The 17,982-nt window shown below is 43.7% G+C and overlaps 1 protein-coding gene across 1 annotated transcript in view; it reads left to right on the top strand.

Moving 5' to 3' along the window:
• LOC140380222 (actin-histidine N-methyltransferase-like) overlaps positions 1 to 12,475 on the top strand; it is a 30,965-nt gene extending 18,490 nt beyond the window's left edge. The window contains exons 10-12 of the mRNA XM_072464388.1: positions 5,891 to 5,976; positions 7,107 to 7,267; positions 8,601 to 12,475. Coding sequence (XP_072320489.1) covers positions 5,891 to 5,976; positions 7,107 to 7,267; positions 8,601 to 9,098 — 745 coding nt within the window. The 3' untranslated portion in view covers positions 9,099 to 12,475. The remainder of the gene's footprint in view (positions 1 to 5,890; positions 5,977 to 7,106; positions 7,268 to 8,600) is intronic.
• Positions 12,476 to 17,982: the final 5,507 nt, after the last annotated feature.

Here is a 17,982-nt window from a genome sequence, read left to right as displayed (position 1 = left end):
GAAAACGTTTGAACACCAAAGTCTGAGGAATAAAGTCTGGCGGTAATGCAACACTTGGATGCCAACCGCCATAAAACAACAACAACAACAACAACAACAACGTTTGAACACCAAAAATCCTACAATCCAGTGTAACACATGAAAAAGTCTGGCGGTAATGCGACAGGACTACGATAAAACACCAAAGAAGAAGAAGAAGAAGAAGAAGAGCTAGTCTCCGGTCTGGAGAGACGGGAGATGGCGGAGGAGAGTGGATCGGTGGTCGAAGACGTTCTGGACGGCGTGGAGGAGCAGCCTTTTCTGGCTGCACGTGCCCGGAAACGTAAAAAGTCCCTTAGCTCGTCCGAGGGTTCTGGGAATGAGCAGCAGGATGAGGCTGAAGCTATTGATATCCGGGGTGAGAGCAGAGACTGTAAGGTGATCATAAAGCTTGCACAGGATAGTGCATCCTTTAAGGAGTGGAATTCAGTGGCATTGTCAAAGAGCCTAACTGTAGCTGTGGGAGTGATCAAGAGTGCGAGTGTCCTTAGAGATGGCTCGCTGCTGGTCGTGTGCAAGGACGCGGCTCAGCAACGGAAGGCGATTGGAACTAAACGTCTGGGTGGAAAGGACATTCTTGTGTCTGATGCTGAAAGAAACACGGTCAGAGGAGTTATCGTAGGTGTCCCTACGGCGACGTCTGTGGATGAAGTTAAGGAGAATTTGACTGGAGCTAAGGTGGTGGACGCTAGGTGGTTGAAGGTGACCCGGTCTGGGGTAAGATGTGACAGCTTGTCGGTAATGTTAACACTTGAAGGAAGGTGCCTGCCTAGTAAGGTGTTCATTGGGTTCATGTGCCATGACGTTAGGCCATATGTTCCACCGCCCCTGCGTTGCTTTAAGTGCCAGCGCTTTGGGCATATTGCAGCGGTCTGTAGAGGGAGGCAAAGATGTGGTAAATGTGCAGGAGATCACGAGTATGGGAAGTGTGACGTGGGAGCAAAACTGAAGTGCTGTAACTGTGGGGAAGAACATAGCTCTGCCTACGGGGGATGCAGGTTTAGCAAAAGAGCTGCTGAGGTGCATAAAATAAAGGTCTCTCAAGGTGTATCCTATGCAGATGCAGTCAAGAAAGTTTCAAGTAACGAGTTTAGAGTAAATACAGATAGAGGAGCCAGCGCTGCTCCCAGCCAGGGCGAAATGAGAAAGGCCAGTGTGGCTCCCAAGAAGTGTGAAGGTTTCAAGAGTGGAGGTCCCAAGTGTGCAGGTTCCAGAATTAATGAGAATACCCTGGTTGTGGATAGAGAGGATTTTGTACTCTTTATGGTGGATGTTGTAAACTGTGCTGCTCAGACTCAAAGCAGAACTGAAAGGATCAGGATCATTGCTAAAGCTGCAGGGAGATTCCTTGGAACAAAGGAGCTTGATTGGGCAGATATAGAAAACAGGCTAAAGGCGCTAAATGGGAGTCGGAGTGATGGGGGTCTGCTTTTGGGGAGTCAGGGTGATCAGAGTGACGAGATGGGGGTGGGGGTGGTCTCCTGTCCTCGTCCAGTCTCGTAGACGCACGGCTACCAAGCAGCGACATCAGTGGAAATATTAAAGCCTATGGAATGAAGCCTAAAGAATAAAGCTGTACGGTGGAAGTCCGTACAGGAAGTCCGACGTCGTCCGTCGGACGACGACGACGACGTCGGACGACGACGACGACGCAAAAAACGAGTAGTAAACGAGGACGGACGTGCTAGTGATGATTTAAAAATTAGAACCTTTTAGTGAAGATTCCATGAAAAAATAATGAAAGACACCTCAGATCTCAAAATACATTACTTATGAAAATGAACCACACCCATGTGCGATTAGAGATAATTCATTGGATTTTTTTATACAATTCCAAATGTGGGTGTGACATACCATTTTTGTGTGTTAAAACTTGCGTTTCTCTGCAAGCATGTTACCGTGGCAACCTAACAAATATTGCAATATAAGATCTGGTTTACAAGCATTTTGAATGGGATGAAAAAAAATGTACTTTGATGTAGACAAATTAAATTTAGCACAGACATCCTTCACGAGCAAGGACCACAACCCCCAGTGTTTGTTGACATACGAGAAACATGAACGACCCAAAACAAATAAGTGGGTTATATCTTTTTATTTACTTTCATTTTTTACCTTTCCAGAAGCTCGATCATTATATTTGATCAGATTGTGGACAAAGCAGAAAATAAATACAGTAAAAGTCAACCTGGTGTGCACAGAACTGCTGTAATTTGAAGTTTTTTTTAAATAAAAGCCGGTCAAAAGAACATGGATACAGCACAAGTGGGTTCTTTATGTATTAGTATTAGGCTGGAGTTGTTTTTTTGTATGTATTGGTATTAGGCTGGAGTTGTTTTTTTGTATGTATTGGTATTAGGCTGGAGTGTTTTTAATGTATTAGGCTGGAGTCTGAGTCAAGGACAGCTTTCCCTAACTCCATAACCTTTTACATCGCCTCTCTTTAGTCGTCTTCTGTAGATGTTTCAGCCAATTAGTCGCCCCTTCGGCATAATTGAATCACATAATATAAATATTGCATTAGCTTTCTTTTTTTTCTTCCTCTTCTTTTTTCTTTTCGCCTCCCACAACAGCGAGTATCAATTTACCATCCGCCCCAACACTTTCATCACCAAGAAGCTTAATCATTTTATCATTAGCCTCTTAATTTTATGCAGCGTTCTGTGCTCGGCATTTTAAATCAGGCTTCTTTTAATCTCTTATTGATGACAGCCCGAGTCTCAACAGCGAAATTAAATGAAACAAACCCCATTGTTGCCGCGGAGATCTATTACGGTGACACGTCCGCTCGTCGATCACTTTCAAAGGGAAACAGCCACTGATCCTCTGCCGGGGCGCCGAGTGGAGATGCCAAGCGGCTGCTGTCGTCAAACCGTTTCCACGGCGCCCAAAATCACATCTGATGCCGGAGCAGAGAGCGCTGTGATCATGTTAGACTTTTGATTTACACATCTGCAAATGAATGGCTTTTGTGTGACCGAGTTTACGCAGAGAGAGGACGAGAGCCATGCTGCAACAAATGTATTCATATATAAATAGATTGCATTGATAAATCATTATCTTTGAACGTTAATGTATTTATTTTTAACTAATAAATATAGTTTTTAATCTTAAATTGATGAACATATTATTTCTTTTTTTTTTTTTTTTTGGTTAAGGAATTAAATAAAAAATATAAACATACCGTATTTTCCGGACTATAAGTTGCACCAGCCAAAAAATACACAATAGAGAAGAAAAAAACATAAGTTGCACTGGAGTGTGAAATGCAGTTGCAAGTGTGAAAATAACAAATAATATCACATATAAGTTGCTCTGGAGTATAGGTATAAAAGTATAAGTATAAGTTGCACCCCAGCCAAAACTATGAAAAAAAAGGTGCAACTTATAGTCCGGAAAATACGGTATTCACAAATGAAGCCACTGTCAAACATGTTTTTTGGCAGAGGATTGGCTGTAGACTTTTAAATAAAATTGTATTTTTATTCCAGAGTCCAGGTTTTTTTGGGGGGTTTTTTCCCAACCCCAACTACCAAAAAAAAAAAATTATGTTTCTCAAAGGGACATTTCCATGACTAGTGTGACTGAACTCTGATTGTCCTGATATTTACTTCCTCATTGTTCTTTTGGGCTGTAGTCAACCAAAATGGTGCGTTTTACTGGAAAGAGCTCTAGAATCTATGAAGTATCTCTCTAAATTGACCACGTTTCTGTTCCTAATGTGCACCGACCTCGAAATAACAGGAGATCACACAATTCCAATCATATTTATACAGAAAACAAGTTTATTCATCTCCAAAAAGGCAGATTAAACTCTCAAATCTCAACATGACTAACCCCTTTTGCTTTCTGCTATTCTGTTGTGAAAATAAATCCTTTAAAAGCCGCCCAAAATAATAAGTCCGCTAATAAAGCTTTAGCTCCACCACGACGCCATCGATCGAATAACCAACAAACCGCCTCTCGAGCGCCTCTAAGCACCACGTCCCTGCGCAGAGGCCGAACCCGCGCATCAGCCCTGGTTTCCAAACGCTCCGCTCGTAAAGGGGTTAACGTCCCCGTCCGTCTGGTGGCTCCGCGGACCGAAGCCTAACGCAATAAGCGGCTGGGGAACGTGGGTAATGCGTTTGAACTGTAATAATGTCGACCCGGTGCTCCCGACGCCACATCGATCACTTTGCTGAAACGGGGGGAAAAATATTGTCCCCGTCCGCAATTACCCCCCTATGTAATATTACGTATTATGTGATGTGCGGCGGATTCTGCTGATTCCGCCGCCGCTCGGACAGTGTTCCCGCGCCGCCGCCGAGTTGTTCGGGAGCGAAAAAAGCGTCCCGGATTTAATCTGCGGGCGCTTCAGTGGCCGCAGCGCCGCGTAAACTCGTTAGTGGACGGTCTTTGATTTGGTTACTTGCCCTCGGGGACGCAATCTTTTCGATAAGACATATTGTAAGTATTACAGAAGTACAGTTTGTAAAGTACTGTGTGCTTTTTGAGTCCGTGATGGAGGTATCGGTGTCCTTTTGTGAGACTTCTTTAATTCAGTTATTATGCACAATGACCAGTTTAAACTTACTTACGTTCTTGCTTTCTAGTCTATTATTATATTTGTATTATACTTTTTTGTATCGATACTTACTTGAATTCGTATCTAGTTTTGATACTAGTTTTAGTACGGATTAGTCTGTTGTATTATATGATCAGGTCCGACTTTATCTTACAGCACTTCTTACCGCGCAGCAACGTGTAATAAAGATTTAATTATGCTGTAGTAAAAGTGGTGTTGTTGTACCTGAGATTACTTTGTGATTAAATTGTCTAAAAAGGTGTTTAATTTTTAATGTCTTTTAGAAAGTTATCCCTCACTTTCCAAACGCACTCCTAATTTTTTCACCACAACGAGCTAACAATACCTAGCATGCTAACGGCGCCCTTCCTGGTTCTCTGTACTATATTTGAAAAACACATTTTACTTTATTAAATGAAGGAAATTGGGTACTTTAGGACTTTCGAAAATCCAAAATGGATTCAAACAACACATTTTCAAGAGCCTGTGATCAGCACGAGCGTTCAAACAATCCAACATCTAAACGGGATCGTGAACAAAAAGGTGTGAGTTTGAAAACAGTCGGCTGATACTAGCTTGTGACTGAAATGTAGTTTGGAAGGGTTTGTGCGGCACGGATCAGCTCGCCTGCACTTTGGTCAGATTGTGTCAACAAAAATCTCAGATTCAAGCTTCAGACAGAGCAGTGCCTCCAGTTACCTTCACAACACCAGCTAATGTTGACGACATCATTTGAAAGGTATCGATTAAGACGACAAATCTCTTTATGTTCTAGCAATTACAATTTAGACTTATTTTATTTTCATGAAGCTTTGTTTAACCAGGTAAGAACCCATTGAGATTGAAACCTCTCTTTCCAGCTACTGTTTTGAGTACCATATTTTCCGGACTATAAGTTGCACCTTTTTTCATAGTTTTGGCCGCGGTGCGACTTATACTTATATTTATACTTATATACTTATACTCCGGAGCGACTTATATGTGATCTTATTTGTATTTTCACACTTGCAACCCCATTTCATACTCCAGTGCAACTTATATATGTTTTTTTCTTCTCTATCATGCATTTTTTGGCTGGTGCAACTCCGAAAAATACGGTATAATTTTACTACTAATATCTGTCACTTCTGGCTTTTTGACATGAATCCTTAACATCCCTGCCTGTGTACTAAAACATAATGAATTCACAGTTAAATAAACGTAATTATACAATGTCACAAATGAGACAGAGTGTTGTTTCTAATGCTTTCCTGTTGTCATAATGTATTGGTCGTTGTGTTACAGGTCTTGTGTCTTTGCCCTTCATTGTAACGAGCCGCCGATCTCTGCTCAGCTTCTGGCCTTCCTGAGAGTTTTCTGCATGACCGAGGGTAAGACGCTCTTAAGTCTGTGTACTAAATGACAAAACCGGTCCTACCAAAGCCTTGAAGACTGGCGTTACATCTCAAGGGGTCCTTTTCCAGCTTTAAAGGCACAGCACTGATTGTTTACTGGTTTAAAACATGAAAAAACAAGAAAAAACGCTGAGAAAAAAACGCTCTGATTAAACAGCACATATTGGACTCATTTTGACTCGGCTAGAGTGTCTTTAACAATACATTTGACAAACTTCTCTCTAGAAAATAGAAGCTATAATCTGAACCGCAGTATAACACCGTTAATCGAGCAAACATGATAGAAGTTATAGACCGACGGGTATACTTGAAGTGCCGGCATCATTACAACAACGCGGCTAGCCACTGCTCTGCGTCCACGGCTGAAGGCGGCGTCGCGGGGAGCGGGGCCTGTCCGTTGCCGCGCTCCTTAATTGATCGAGGCAGGCCACCAGATGTGGAGAAGGAGCGATCCACCGTGGGGGTGGGTGTGTGTGTGTGTGTGGGGGGGTGATGATGCAAAATTCATCCGCGTGTATGCAGAACGGCGGCGGCGGCGCCATAAATCCCACGAGCGCGCAAGGCCACATCCTCCACTGTCACCGCACTCTTCTCCGGGACCCCGCACGTGATATATTATTCACCGTTTTCGCTGCATGTTAATTTTTAAAAAGGGGCCCGCGGATGTGTGCGCCGGGCTATCATGGCGGGGGCGGGGCGGGCGGGGCGGCGGCGGCGGCGATGGTGCGCGTTGACAGTTGGTAGCAGATGCAACATGATGGAATAGCGTGTGCACACAAGCGGGGCGCAGGGAGTCGGGGCTCTTTCATCTCCCGCCGTGTAACTAAGCCATGTTTAACTCGTCACATCAAAGCAGCCGGGAGAAAGGTTTTCGGGCGCGAGAGGAGCCGGGCGAAGACTTTCCGTACATCCGGGGCATTCGTTTGAAAGGTTGAGGGTTTCGTTATCGCTTCTCGGCAAAAAAGGTCCCCGGGTTTGGTGAGGTTAGCAACAAGTTCTGCGGCTACGCTTACTGAGCCATAAGGGAGATTGCTTAGTTACAGTATCACAACCGTATGTAAGTCCAGACTGTCGTATAAGTCTAGTGTTGCGATCTTTTCTCGCAGAGGAGCTGAACGACTACCTGCTCGGAGAAGGAGCCATCAATAAGATCTTCACCCTGGGGAACAGCGAGTTTCCTGTGAGCTGGGAGAACGAGATCAAGCTGTGGACGTTCCTCGAGACCAGAGCCGCGCTGCTGCTGAAGACCTACAAGACCACCACGGAGGTACGGCGGCCAGGTTTATGTTTTAGGATGGACGCGACGAAATGATGTGTTTTTTGGAAATATTTGATGGACACTGTAGGATGCTAGGGCTCCGCTGCATAAGATTATGTATTTAAAACCTTCTCACCGAACATCTAAAACTTGAGCTTCTTAATGAGTGGCGAAATGTATTCACTCTTAAAAACATGTGTCCATTTCACAGATTTGTATTATCTTTTGCTTTGGACCCTAACTGGACGACTGGGGGAGAGGTCTTTGGCACTTGATATTATTTATGTTTATTTCAGGCTCTCTTTCTTTTTCATACAACAAATTGAAATAACTGGGGTGGACCACCAAAGTACAATCAATCCTTGAGTTGTAAAGCGTGCTTAAGGGTTTACAATGGATGAAATACTTCTTATTAGATGCGGACAGCACACAGCGGTCTCGTGTTGTCACAAAGTGCTGCTTATATGTGATTTACAGTAATGTGCTGCTTCAACTGGGACTAATCTTAAAGCTACTCCTCGACTAGGCCATGACTAAACCAGTACTAGCTCGAGTCTACCGTATTTTCCGGACTATGAGTCGCAATAGTATAGTCGGAATATAAGTTTAAGGGGAAATTTATTTGTTAAAATTCAAAATAATAACAGATGAGAGAACATGGTGAATAGGTGTACGTATGCTAACGCCAACACCTTCAGCTACATGAGGCACAGACAGAACTGTGGTAAGTGTCTGGTATGTTAACGTAACATATGAACAGTTATTCAGATAACTATAGCATAAAGAACATGCTAACAAGTTTACCAAAGCATCAGTTTTACCCCAAATCACTAAATCCATTGAATTCTTCTTCCTCTGTGTCACTTCTAAACAACTCCACAAAATCCAGAGGTAGAGGAAGTGCAGATTCTTCTTCTGCGTCGCTTAGAGCCTAGAGCGCCCTCTTGTGGTTGCCAGTGTGAAAATAACAAATAAGATCACATAAGTCGCTCCGGAGTATAAGTCCGGGCAAAACTATGAAAAAAGTTGTGACTTATAGTCTTCTATAGAAAATACGGGTACATTGTTTGCGTGGTTGTTTCTATTGTCTTACTGAGCGCGCTGAGCTTTTTGCACTTGCTCTAATGTGGTTTTCAAAATGACAAACCGCAAATAAACAACTACATTAGGACTAAACCAGGATTAGTACTAAACCAGGCTTAGTGTGAACGCGGCCTTAGAACTACATTGTGCTTACTGTAGTTTACGCTTATTACAGGTCGTCACGTTCGACCTAACTCTGTACGAAGTGTTTCCCGACCGGCTCAATAACTCTTTTTTTTTTTTTTTTTTCCCCCGCCAGGAGGACCGATCCTTGCTGGAGAAACCCGACCTGAGCCTTCACTCGCGCGTGGCCATCCAGCTGCGCTCGGCCGAGAAGCAGATCCTGGAGAAGGTGTCGGCGAGCGGGCGGGACAAGCGCGTGCAGTTCGAGCAGAAGCTGGAGGAGGGCGCCCCGCTGCCCCGCTACGAGGAGAGCGACATCGCACTGCTCGAGAACTCCGACGCCGAGGGCAAGCTGCCAATCATCCTGCGCAAGCTCGAGGAGGCGGAGGAGGAGGAGGGCGCAGAGGAGGACGCCAAGGAGGACGCAGAGGACGCCAAGGAGGACGCAGAGGAGGACGCCAAGGAGGACAATCGCCTGGTGAACGGGGATAAAAGCGGAGAGGTCGCCGAGGAGGAGGAGGAAAAATTTAGTAAAGATGTGAATTCAAATTTGGACTCGGAGGAAAAGTCTGTCGAATCGTTGAAAGGCCAAAAAGAGGAGGCCAACCTAAGTGCCAGCCGGACTGAAGAATGAATAAATATCCTATCGTTTTTTGCCACCGACGATTTATTTATTTATTTTTGTGTCTACTAAAAAAAAAAAAAAAAATGAAAAAATGACTCAGAAATACTAAAGATTTTAATCGCGACTTCGCCGAGCATAGACTTCAGTTCGTTCAACGTGGCTTTACTTGGTTGCTTCTTTCGGCGCGTTCGCAGCCTTCGACGCGGGGCAGTTATTGGTTAGTAAGAATCGGAATAAAAATGCATTAAAAAAATCTTTCGAGGTGCAAAAGCGAACTGGCTAAAGTGAGATTTTTCTTTTTTTAGGTTGCGTTCGCTTGACGGCAAAAGCATTCTCCGAAGTTTAACATTTGAGGCGGCGGGTAGTGAAGAATTCTGAGGTAAAAAAAAAAGAAGAAATGTTACAGATTCCAGATGGTTTGACCTGATTTCTGGATGAAAATCTCTAATAATCCATCCACGTGAAAAAAAAGAATCGGCACTAAACTCAATATCTTCTAGGTCAGAAAAATACCAACTAATGCGGTATAAATATTGGATCATACTTGATGTTAAAGGTGCACTGTGTAACTGGAACGGCTGGCCATTTCGGACTTGATTTGTAGGTTTTAGAGTGCGAGGGGCCGAAGGGGTGGGGCGATGGTGACAAAAATGGCGGTCAGTATCTTTTTGAAGTATCCCAGTTATGATATTCAGACGATATTATGTGAATCCAACAGAAATGTGTTAAAACGTGACTTTAAAGTTGAGGTTTAATAATCAGGTAATTGTAAAATGTCCGTACAATTAATCACAAAAGTGCAGAAATGTTACCGTATGCCCTCGTTTGAAAGTTTACAACTTTTATTTTTAACCCTAACCCTCTTTGAGTAGTTTTTTTCCTACTCTACTCTACTTGGCTTATCTTTAAAACAACTTTCACAATATTATCCGCATACCAGTTGTGATAGGCCAGTTAATGCGCAGTAATAGTGTGTCCTAACGGCAGCATGTGACGAATAAATAGAAGGGGTCCCAGCACTGATCCTTGGGGAACCCCACGGTTTACATTGCACTTTGATGAAAATTGGATGACGCCTCAGAAGAAGAAAAAGAAGAATGCATTGTTTTAAGAAGTTGTATTTGAGCAATAAAACAACTGTAATGAAGTGGATGCAAGTTTGGAAAATGTAATGCCAGACAAAGCAATAACGCACCAATTGAGAAAAGCAGCTGAAAAGTTACACAATGCACCTTTTTTAAGCCACAATCATGATACAGTACAGTTCCTGACAAAAACATGATTAAACATTCGTGGATTTTCCGTTTTGATATTCGTTGTCGGACACTACCCTCCGTCTGAGAACGTAAACTCGACCTATTGGGGGAGAAAAAAAGCAAAAAGAAGACAAAATGGAATAAGTCAAGTATTTCTACGGAGCCGAAATTGCTCAGACGTCGTGATTGGTTCGTTTATCACAGCCGTTTGTCTCCGTCCCTGTTCAGCTGGTTGAGTTGACAATCGTATTCTCTCGCTGCTAAATGTAGACTTTCGCCAAAAGCCTGGGTTTTTGGTTTTTAAAAAATGATTTCAGGCAAGAATTTAAAACGAAAAGCCAAAATTTAAGATGGATTTTTTTTTTTAGTTTTTCCTTTTTTTTTCTTTTTTACATTTACCATTCGTCCTGAAATAATTTTGAATGTACAGTACCAGTCGCGTGGATTAAAGGGAGCGAGATGCCCAGTCTCGCTCTGTAAAAGCCATACGTCGTTTGAGTACCACAGAGGAGAAAGTTAACGACATTTATCCTTTTTTTATCGTAAATTGAGCCAGTTTGTTTGCGAAATGTGAAAGCGCCGTCCCGTTAATTTCGTTTGTGAAGGATTTAAGTCGCCTTGACCCCTCTGCACTGATAAAACACAAGTTAAAAGTGCGCCGTGTCCCGCAGAATGGCATTAAACGTGTCGATCGCCATGGAGACGGGCAGGAAACTCCACCGGGCCATGCTACAGGTTTTTCAAGGTGTGATATTAGTGTATTTGCAATAAAAAAAATGCCTGTAATGTTGAATATGTGCAAGATAAATAAGTTTAACGCCATACTGTGGTGCATTCATCTCCATGGATACGAGCGCCGCGGAGTTCCTTCTTGAAAAGTCACATAGTGCAACTTTAAAACGGAATGGTGCAAGTTTAGCAATGGACCATTCAACTATGAGACTGTAAAACAATGACGTAAATTATATTCTCTGTAATATACAATCTTTTTTTAGAGACTGAAAGTAAATCTGGTACATTATTTACTTTTCGGTCCGGCTCAATTGGGGAAAATACAGCAAATAATAATAATAATACATTGAGAAAGGAATAAATATACTGTAAAATCTCAGACCGGTTGCGTCAATTAGTAAATTTCCCAATCTGGATTTCGATGTAAAGAAAAAGGCCCCGCCCACGAGATTAATTTCAATACCACGACGACAAAACCAAAAATGGAATATAATTTTCAACACAAAAAAATACTTTATAATTGTCGTGTTTTTTTGTTTGATTATTCTCAAACTATTCAGGAAAGGTCTGGTTTTGGCGATTTTGGCTGGTTGTGATGGAAATACCGCAAAAAAAAACAAAACTTAAGGGTAGAAACGTTTTTGAAATTTAAATGTCTTAGATCGTTTCACCAAATCACTCTTGAAATTAGATCGACCTCGATAACAAATAATTGTCCAAACCACAATTGGATCTGTTGAATAGGTAAGTTTCGCCCTCTAAAGTCGATGGAAAGAGTTTGTCTTTTGTCAGCGGTTAAATAACATCACAAATGGTTTAAAGCGTTTGCAGATAATAAAAATAATGATTTATATTAAAAAAGCAAAAACTCGTGAATGGTCTAAGCTTATTTCAACTGATGTGCCATTTATTTTACTTTTTGTAGAGCACTTTTTTCATCGCGGGTCTGTACTTTTATGCAATAGGACTTCTACCACGCAACCTTCTGCTTTTCTCACTCTGTATTTAGTTCAAAGTGCATATGACAGGCAATTCTACGCATTTAATTTAGTCATTTACACAATGTTGACCGATAAATACCTGACCACACCTTTAATTTTCTTACCGTCAGAAAAATGTGTTCCTTACCCATGAATTGTCACTATATTTTGTAAAGAACTGTGTACATTTTTCACATTTTTAAACTTCCACTTGACCGACGTTGAACAAAAAGAAGATGAATACTCGCTTCTTGCACTATCCCGTCATTATTGGGGAAAAGAAACATGAAAACCTGTCAAATACACTTTGAATAACGCCACCAAGTGCAGTAGTCGTAGGAATTTAACTACCAAAACACACAGCGCAAAGTCAATAACCTGTTCTGACGCCAAGATTAAAAGTCCCTCTTCATTTCTACTCTTCTGTGTGCTGTTTTTTTTCCTCTCCATCTTCGCATCAAAACATCTTTACTTCGAGACAAGCGAGGGTCACCGAGCGTATTATTCTTCCCTTTTCCTCTCCTTTTGTTGAGCGAAAATGGCTTATTTAATGTATTTCCCCTCTTCCATGCCCCCTGGCCCTATTACGGATTTATAAAAGAAACATTATCTTGAATCATTTAATTCGGGGCAATTAAATTTTGAAGTATCCAGTGCATTATTCATGGTTGCCTGAGATAAAACGCCTTTAATCCGTGAATACATTATTGTAATGGGCATCGGGATGGGCAGCGGAGAGCGCGGCGTGTCCAGTGTTGTTAGTTCTTCCTGTGTCAGTGCTCGGAGCAGACCGGGGACCGTGTAAATCCTCGCGTATGAATTATGAACTGATTTCTATATTAGTGAGGAGCCCAGAAGTGGTCCAACTCACAGCGGGAGGGGGGCGATTGTCATGCCAGTGTTTGTACCGGTGTCATGCGACGGTAAAAGACACGGCTCGACAAACGTACTTTATGGGATCAAACGGTATTTTTCTTTATCGTATTATTTGGATTATAAGTCGCTTCGAAGTATAAGTCGCATTATTTGGGGAATGTATTTGATAAAATCCAAGAACAAGAACAGACATTTCATCTTGAAATGCAGTTTAAATAATAACAGATGAGAGAACATGGTGAATAGGTGTACGTATGCTAACGCTAACACCTTCAGCTACATGAGGCACAGACAGAACTGTGGTAAGTGTCTGGTATGTTAACGTAACATATGAACAGTTATTCAGATAACTATAGCATAAAGAACATGCTAACAAGTTTACCAAAGCATCAGTTTTACCCCAAATCACTAAATCCATTGAATTCTTCTTCCTCTGTGTCACTTCTAAACAACTCCACAAACTCCAGAGGAAGAGGAAGTGCAGATTCTTCTTCTGCGTCGCTTAGAGCCTAGAGCGCCCTCTTGTGGTTGTCGATGTGAAAATAACGAATATTATCACATTTAAGTCGCTCTGGAGTATAAGTCGCACCCCGGCCAAAACTATGAAATGCGACTTATAGTCCAGAGAATGTGGTAATTAGATTTTTTTCTATTTTTTCCAAGATTAAACATAACACAAACACAACAGAACCAGACCAGAGGAAATAAAATGCAAATACAAGGTCACTAAACGGGAAAGACACATCACGACATGTTTAAATTAGAATAACCGTCCCAATTGGTTCAAATTTGTCCATTTCTTAAAGTTAAGCCGGAAAGACAAAGTATCTTTAAGGATGTGCAGTACAACATTATGGCAAACCATCAAAAATGCGATTTAAAAACGTCTCTTTAATTGTTTTGATCACGGTTGAGTTTTCGCACACAATGTGAATAAACATAACATTTATCACAAAGAGATTTCACTTTATCCATAGCAATCAACGAATCAAAACAAACAAGAAAGTGAAGCCCATGTATTGCCTTGTTTTTAGTATTATTATATATAGACAATATACTATATGGATTTGGCCCATTTCCAAAACAATTGCGACATTATCAATATTTCAGCACACCTCCCACCTCGGGGTGTTTGATTGACAGACGGGAGTATCACTGTTACGCCTCCTGCCACATGCTGTTCATGCTAACACAATGTGACCTGTCAGAGCAGGTGTGGAGCGAAGAAGAAGCAGCAGAAGAAGAAGAAGAAGACGTCACTTAAAGAGCGCGGTGAGAAGAGGTTCTGATGGTGCTCTAGGTCGTCTGTGCGGTCCAAGTTTAATATAATCAGATAAAACACACGTATGGCGCCTGTAGAGAAGTTGGGATGTTCTCAGATTTTGTGTATCATCAACTGTAATGTTGTTCTAGGCTTGATCGTGGATTTAGAACATCTAGAACCCAGATCGATTCAAGCTCGAGCCAGGGTTAGTCTTGGGCCAGGATTCGTTCAGATGTAGTTTTTACCTTAAATGCTACTTTTGTAAATGGTGACGCTGTTTCCCGCGACTCCCCTTGCGACTCCCTTAGCGACTCCCTTTGCGACTCCCCTTGCGACTCCCTTTGCGACTCCCTTAGCGACCCCCTTTGCGACTCCCTTTGCGACTCCCTTAGCGACTCCTTGCGACCCCCTTTGCGACTCCCTTTGCGACTCCCCTTGCGACTCCCTTTGCGACTCCCTTAGCGACCCCCTTTGCGACTCCCTTTGCGACTCCCTTAGCGACTCCTTGCGACTCCCTTTGCGACTCCCCTTGCGACTCCCTTTGCGCCTCCCTTAGCGACTCCTTTTGCGACTCCCTTTGCGCCTCCCTTAGCGACTCCTTTTGCGACTCCCTTTGCGACTCCCTTAGCGACTCTCCTTGCGACTCCCTTTGCGACTCCCCTTGCGACTCCCTTTGCGACTCCCCTTGCGACTCCCTTTGCGACTCCCCTTGCGACACCCTTTGCGACTCCCCATGCGACTCCCCTTGCGACTCCCTTTGCGACTCCTTTTGCGACTCCCCTTGCGACTCCCTTAGCGACTCCCCTTGCGACTCCCCTTGCGATTCCCTTTTTCGACTCCCTTAGCGACTCCCCTTGCGACTCCCTTTGCGACTCCTCTTGCGACTCCCTTTGCGACTCCCCTTGCGACCCCCTTTGCGACCCCCTTTGCGACTCCATTTGCGACTCCCCATGCGACTCCCCTTGCAACTCCCTTTGCGACTCCTTTTGCGACTCCCCTTGCGACTCCCTTAGCGACTCCCCTTGCGACTCCCCTTGCGATTCCCTTTTTCGACTCCCTTAGCGACTCCCCTTGCGACTCCCTTTGCGACTCCTCTTGCGACTCCCTTTGCGACAACTCCCCTTGCGACTCCCTTTGCGACAACTCCCCTTGTGACTCCCTTTGCAACTACTCCCTTTGCGACTCCCTTTGCGACTCCCCTTGCGACTCCCTCTGCGACTCCCCTTGCGACTCCCTTTGCTACTCCCCTTGCGACTCCCCACGCGACTCCCCTTGCGACTCCCTTTGCGACAACTCCCCTTGCGACTCCCTTTGCAACTACTCCCCTTGCGACTCCCCTTGCGACTCCCTTTGCGACTCCCTTAGCGACTCCCCTTGCGACTCCCCTTGCGACTCCCCTTGCGACTCACCTTGCGACTCCCCTTGCGACTCCCCTTGCGACTACTCCCTTTGCCACTCCCTTTGCGACTTCTCCCTTTGCGACTTCTCCCTTTGCGACCTTAAGCGTGTCGGGAGCATCTCGTAAGCGCATCATCTTAGTTTGCGAACGACCCGCGGCGCCGTCAGGTTCAATTCCTGTACTTTTGTTTGCCTTTTGACAGTTTGCCGCGATGTCCTTTCCGCTCTCGTCCCTTTGGAACACCTTTGAAGTAAAGCGTCCTCTGCTAAAGGGTCGGCCTCCGCTCAGGTCGGTGGAACACATTGTCACACACGGACATCATTAGCGACAAGAACGTATTGATCACATTTTCTGCTTTGATTTATTGTATTATTTCTAGCCCAAACGCTTTATTTAAATGCACTTTCTTCCGTCCATCGTCTTCTCTCTTTCTCTCTCTGTTCTTCTGCTGTTCTTGAATTGTAAATAAAGGTTCTCTTAGACACTGGATATCCTCCTCTCATCTTCCTACGTGACCTTCTTGTCGTTCTCTCCCTTCTCTTCCTTCTCCTCCTTCTTCCTTCCTCCTTCCTTCTCCTTCTTCCTCCTTCTTTCTCCTTCTTCTTCCTCTTTCTTCCTCCTTGCTTCATCTTCCTCCTTCCTCCTTCTTTCTTCTTTCTCCTTTCTCCTTCCTCCTTCTTCCTTCTTCCTCCTTCTTTCTCCTTCTTCCTGCTTCTTCCTCCTTTCTTCTTCTTCCTCCTTCTTCCTTCCTCCTTCTTTCTTCTTCCTCCTTTTTTCTTCCTCTTTCTTTCTCCTTCTTCCTTCATCTTCCTTCTTCCTCCTTCTTCTTCCTCCTTCTTTCTTCTTCCTCCTTCCTCCTTCTTCTTACTTCTTCTTACTTCTTCCTCTTTCTTTCTCCTTCTTCCTTCATCTTCCTCCTTCTTCCTCCTTCTTCTTCCTCCTTCCTCCTTCTTTCGTCTTCCTCCTTCCTCCTTCTTCTTCCTTCTTCCTCCTTTCTCCTTCTTCTTCCTCCTTCTTCTTCCTCCTTCCTCCTTTCTTCTTCCTCCTTCTTACTTCTTCTTACTTCTTCCTCTTTCTTTCTCCTTCTTCCTTCATCTTCCTCCTTCTTCCTCCTTCTTCTTCCTCCTTCCTCCTTCTTTCGTCTTCCTCCTTCCTCCTTCTTCTTCTTCCTTCTTCCTCCTTTCTCCTTCTTCTTCCTCTTTCTTCCTCCTTCCTTCATCTTCCTCCTTCTTCCTCCTTCTTCTTCCTCCTTCTTCCTTCTCTTTCTCCTTCTTCCTGCTTCTTCCTCCTTCTTTCTTCTTCTTCCTTCCTCCTCCTTTCTTCTTCCTCCTTCTTTTTTCTTCCTCTTTCTTTCTCCTTCTTCCTTCATCTTCCTCCTTCTTCCTCCTTCTTCTTCCTCCTTCCTCCTTCTTTCGTCTTCCTCCTTCCTCCTTCTTCTTCTTCCTTCTTCCTCCTTTCTCCTTCTTCTTCCTCTTTCTTCCTCCTTCCTTCATCTTCCTCCTTCTTCCTCCTTCTTCTTCCTCCTTCTTCCTTCTCTTTCTCCTTCTTCCTGCTTCTTCCTCCTTCTTTCTTCTTCTTCCTTCCTCCTCCTTTCTTCTTCCTCCTTCTTTTTTCTTCCTCTTTCTTTCTCCTTCTTCCTTCATCTTCCTCCTTCTTCCTCCTTCTTCTTCCTCCTTCCTCCTTTCTTCTTCCTCCTTCCTCCTTTTTCTTCCTTCTTCCTCTTTCTTTCTCCTTCTTCCTGCTCCTTCCTCCTTCTTCCTCCTTCTTTCTTCTTCTTCCTTCCTCTTTCTTTTTTCTTCTTCCTCCGTCTTCCTCCTTCCTGCTCCTTCCTCCTTCTTCTTCCTTCTCCTCCTTCTTCTTCCTTCTTCTTCTCCTCCTCCTCTTGCACTAAACTCTATCCCTTCATTACATTGAGTTGAACTGCTACTGTTGCTACAATCTCCTCCAAAATCCTCTACGATGGCGTTTTAGAGGGTTTTTTCTTTTTACACAACACAACACGAGTCTTGTAAGTCCACGAGCTGACACAGAGTTCTACAGTGCGACCCAAAATGAGCGCTCAAAAACGGGCCCGAGCCGCTGTCCCGGGCCGTCCCCCCGGGGCCCGGAGCCACTATGATTCACTGCTCCAAGGCAGATCATAATGGAGGCGCGCATTTATTATTGAAGACGAGGAGGAGTGGCCTGGCGTGAGAGGTCTTAATCACAGAGGAACGGAGAAGGAAGGAAGGAAGGAAGGAAGGAAAGGAGGGAAGGAGGAACATGGAAACAAGAAGAGAAATGGGAAGAAGGAGGGAGAAGAGGAAAGGAGGGACAATGAGTTATAATGTTGAACTATAAACCTTGATTTTTGTACTTTGGTTTTCACAACAATAAATAAATGGAT

Source organism: Eucyclogobius newberryi, unplaced genomic scaffold, assembly GCF_026437365.1.
Source record: "Eucyclogobius newberryi isolate DKJ021-1_F unplaced genomic scaffold, fEucNew1.0.hap1 SCAF_455, whole genome shotgun sequence".
NCBI lineage: Eukaryota > Metazoa > Chordata > Actinopteri > Gobiiformes > Gobiidae > Eucyclogobius > Eucyclogobius newberryi.
Note: the sequence above shows the minus strand (reverse complement) of the source record. Positions and strands in the feature narration are given on the sequence as shown.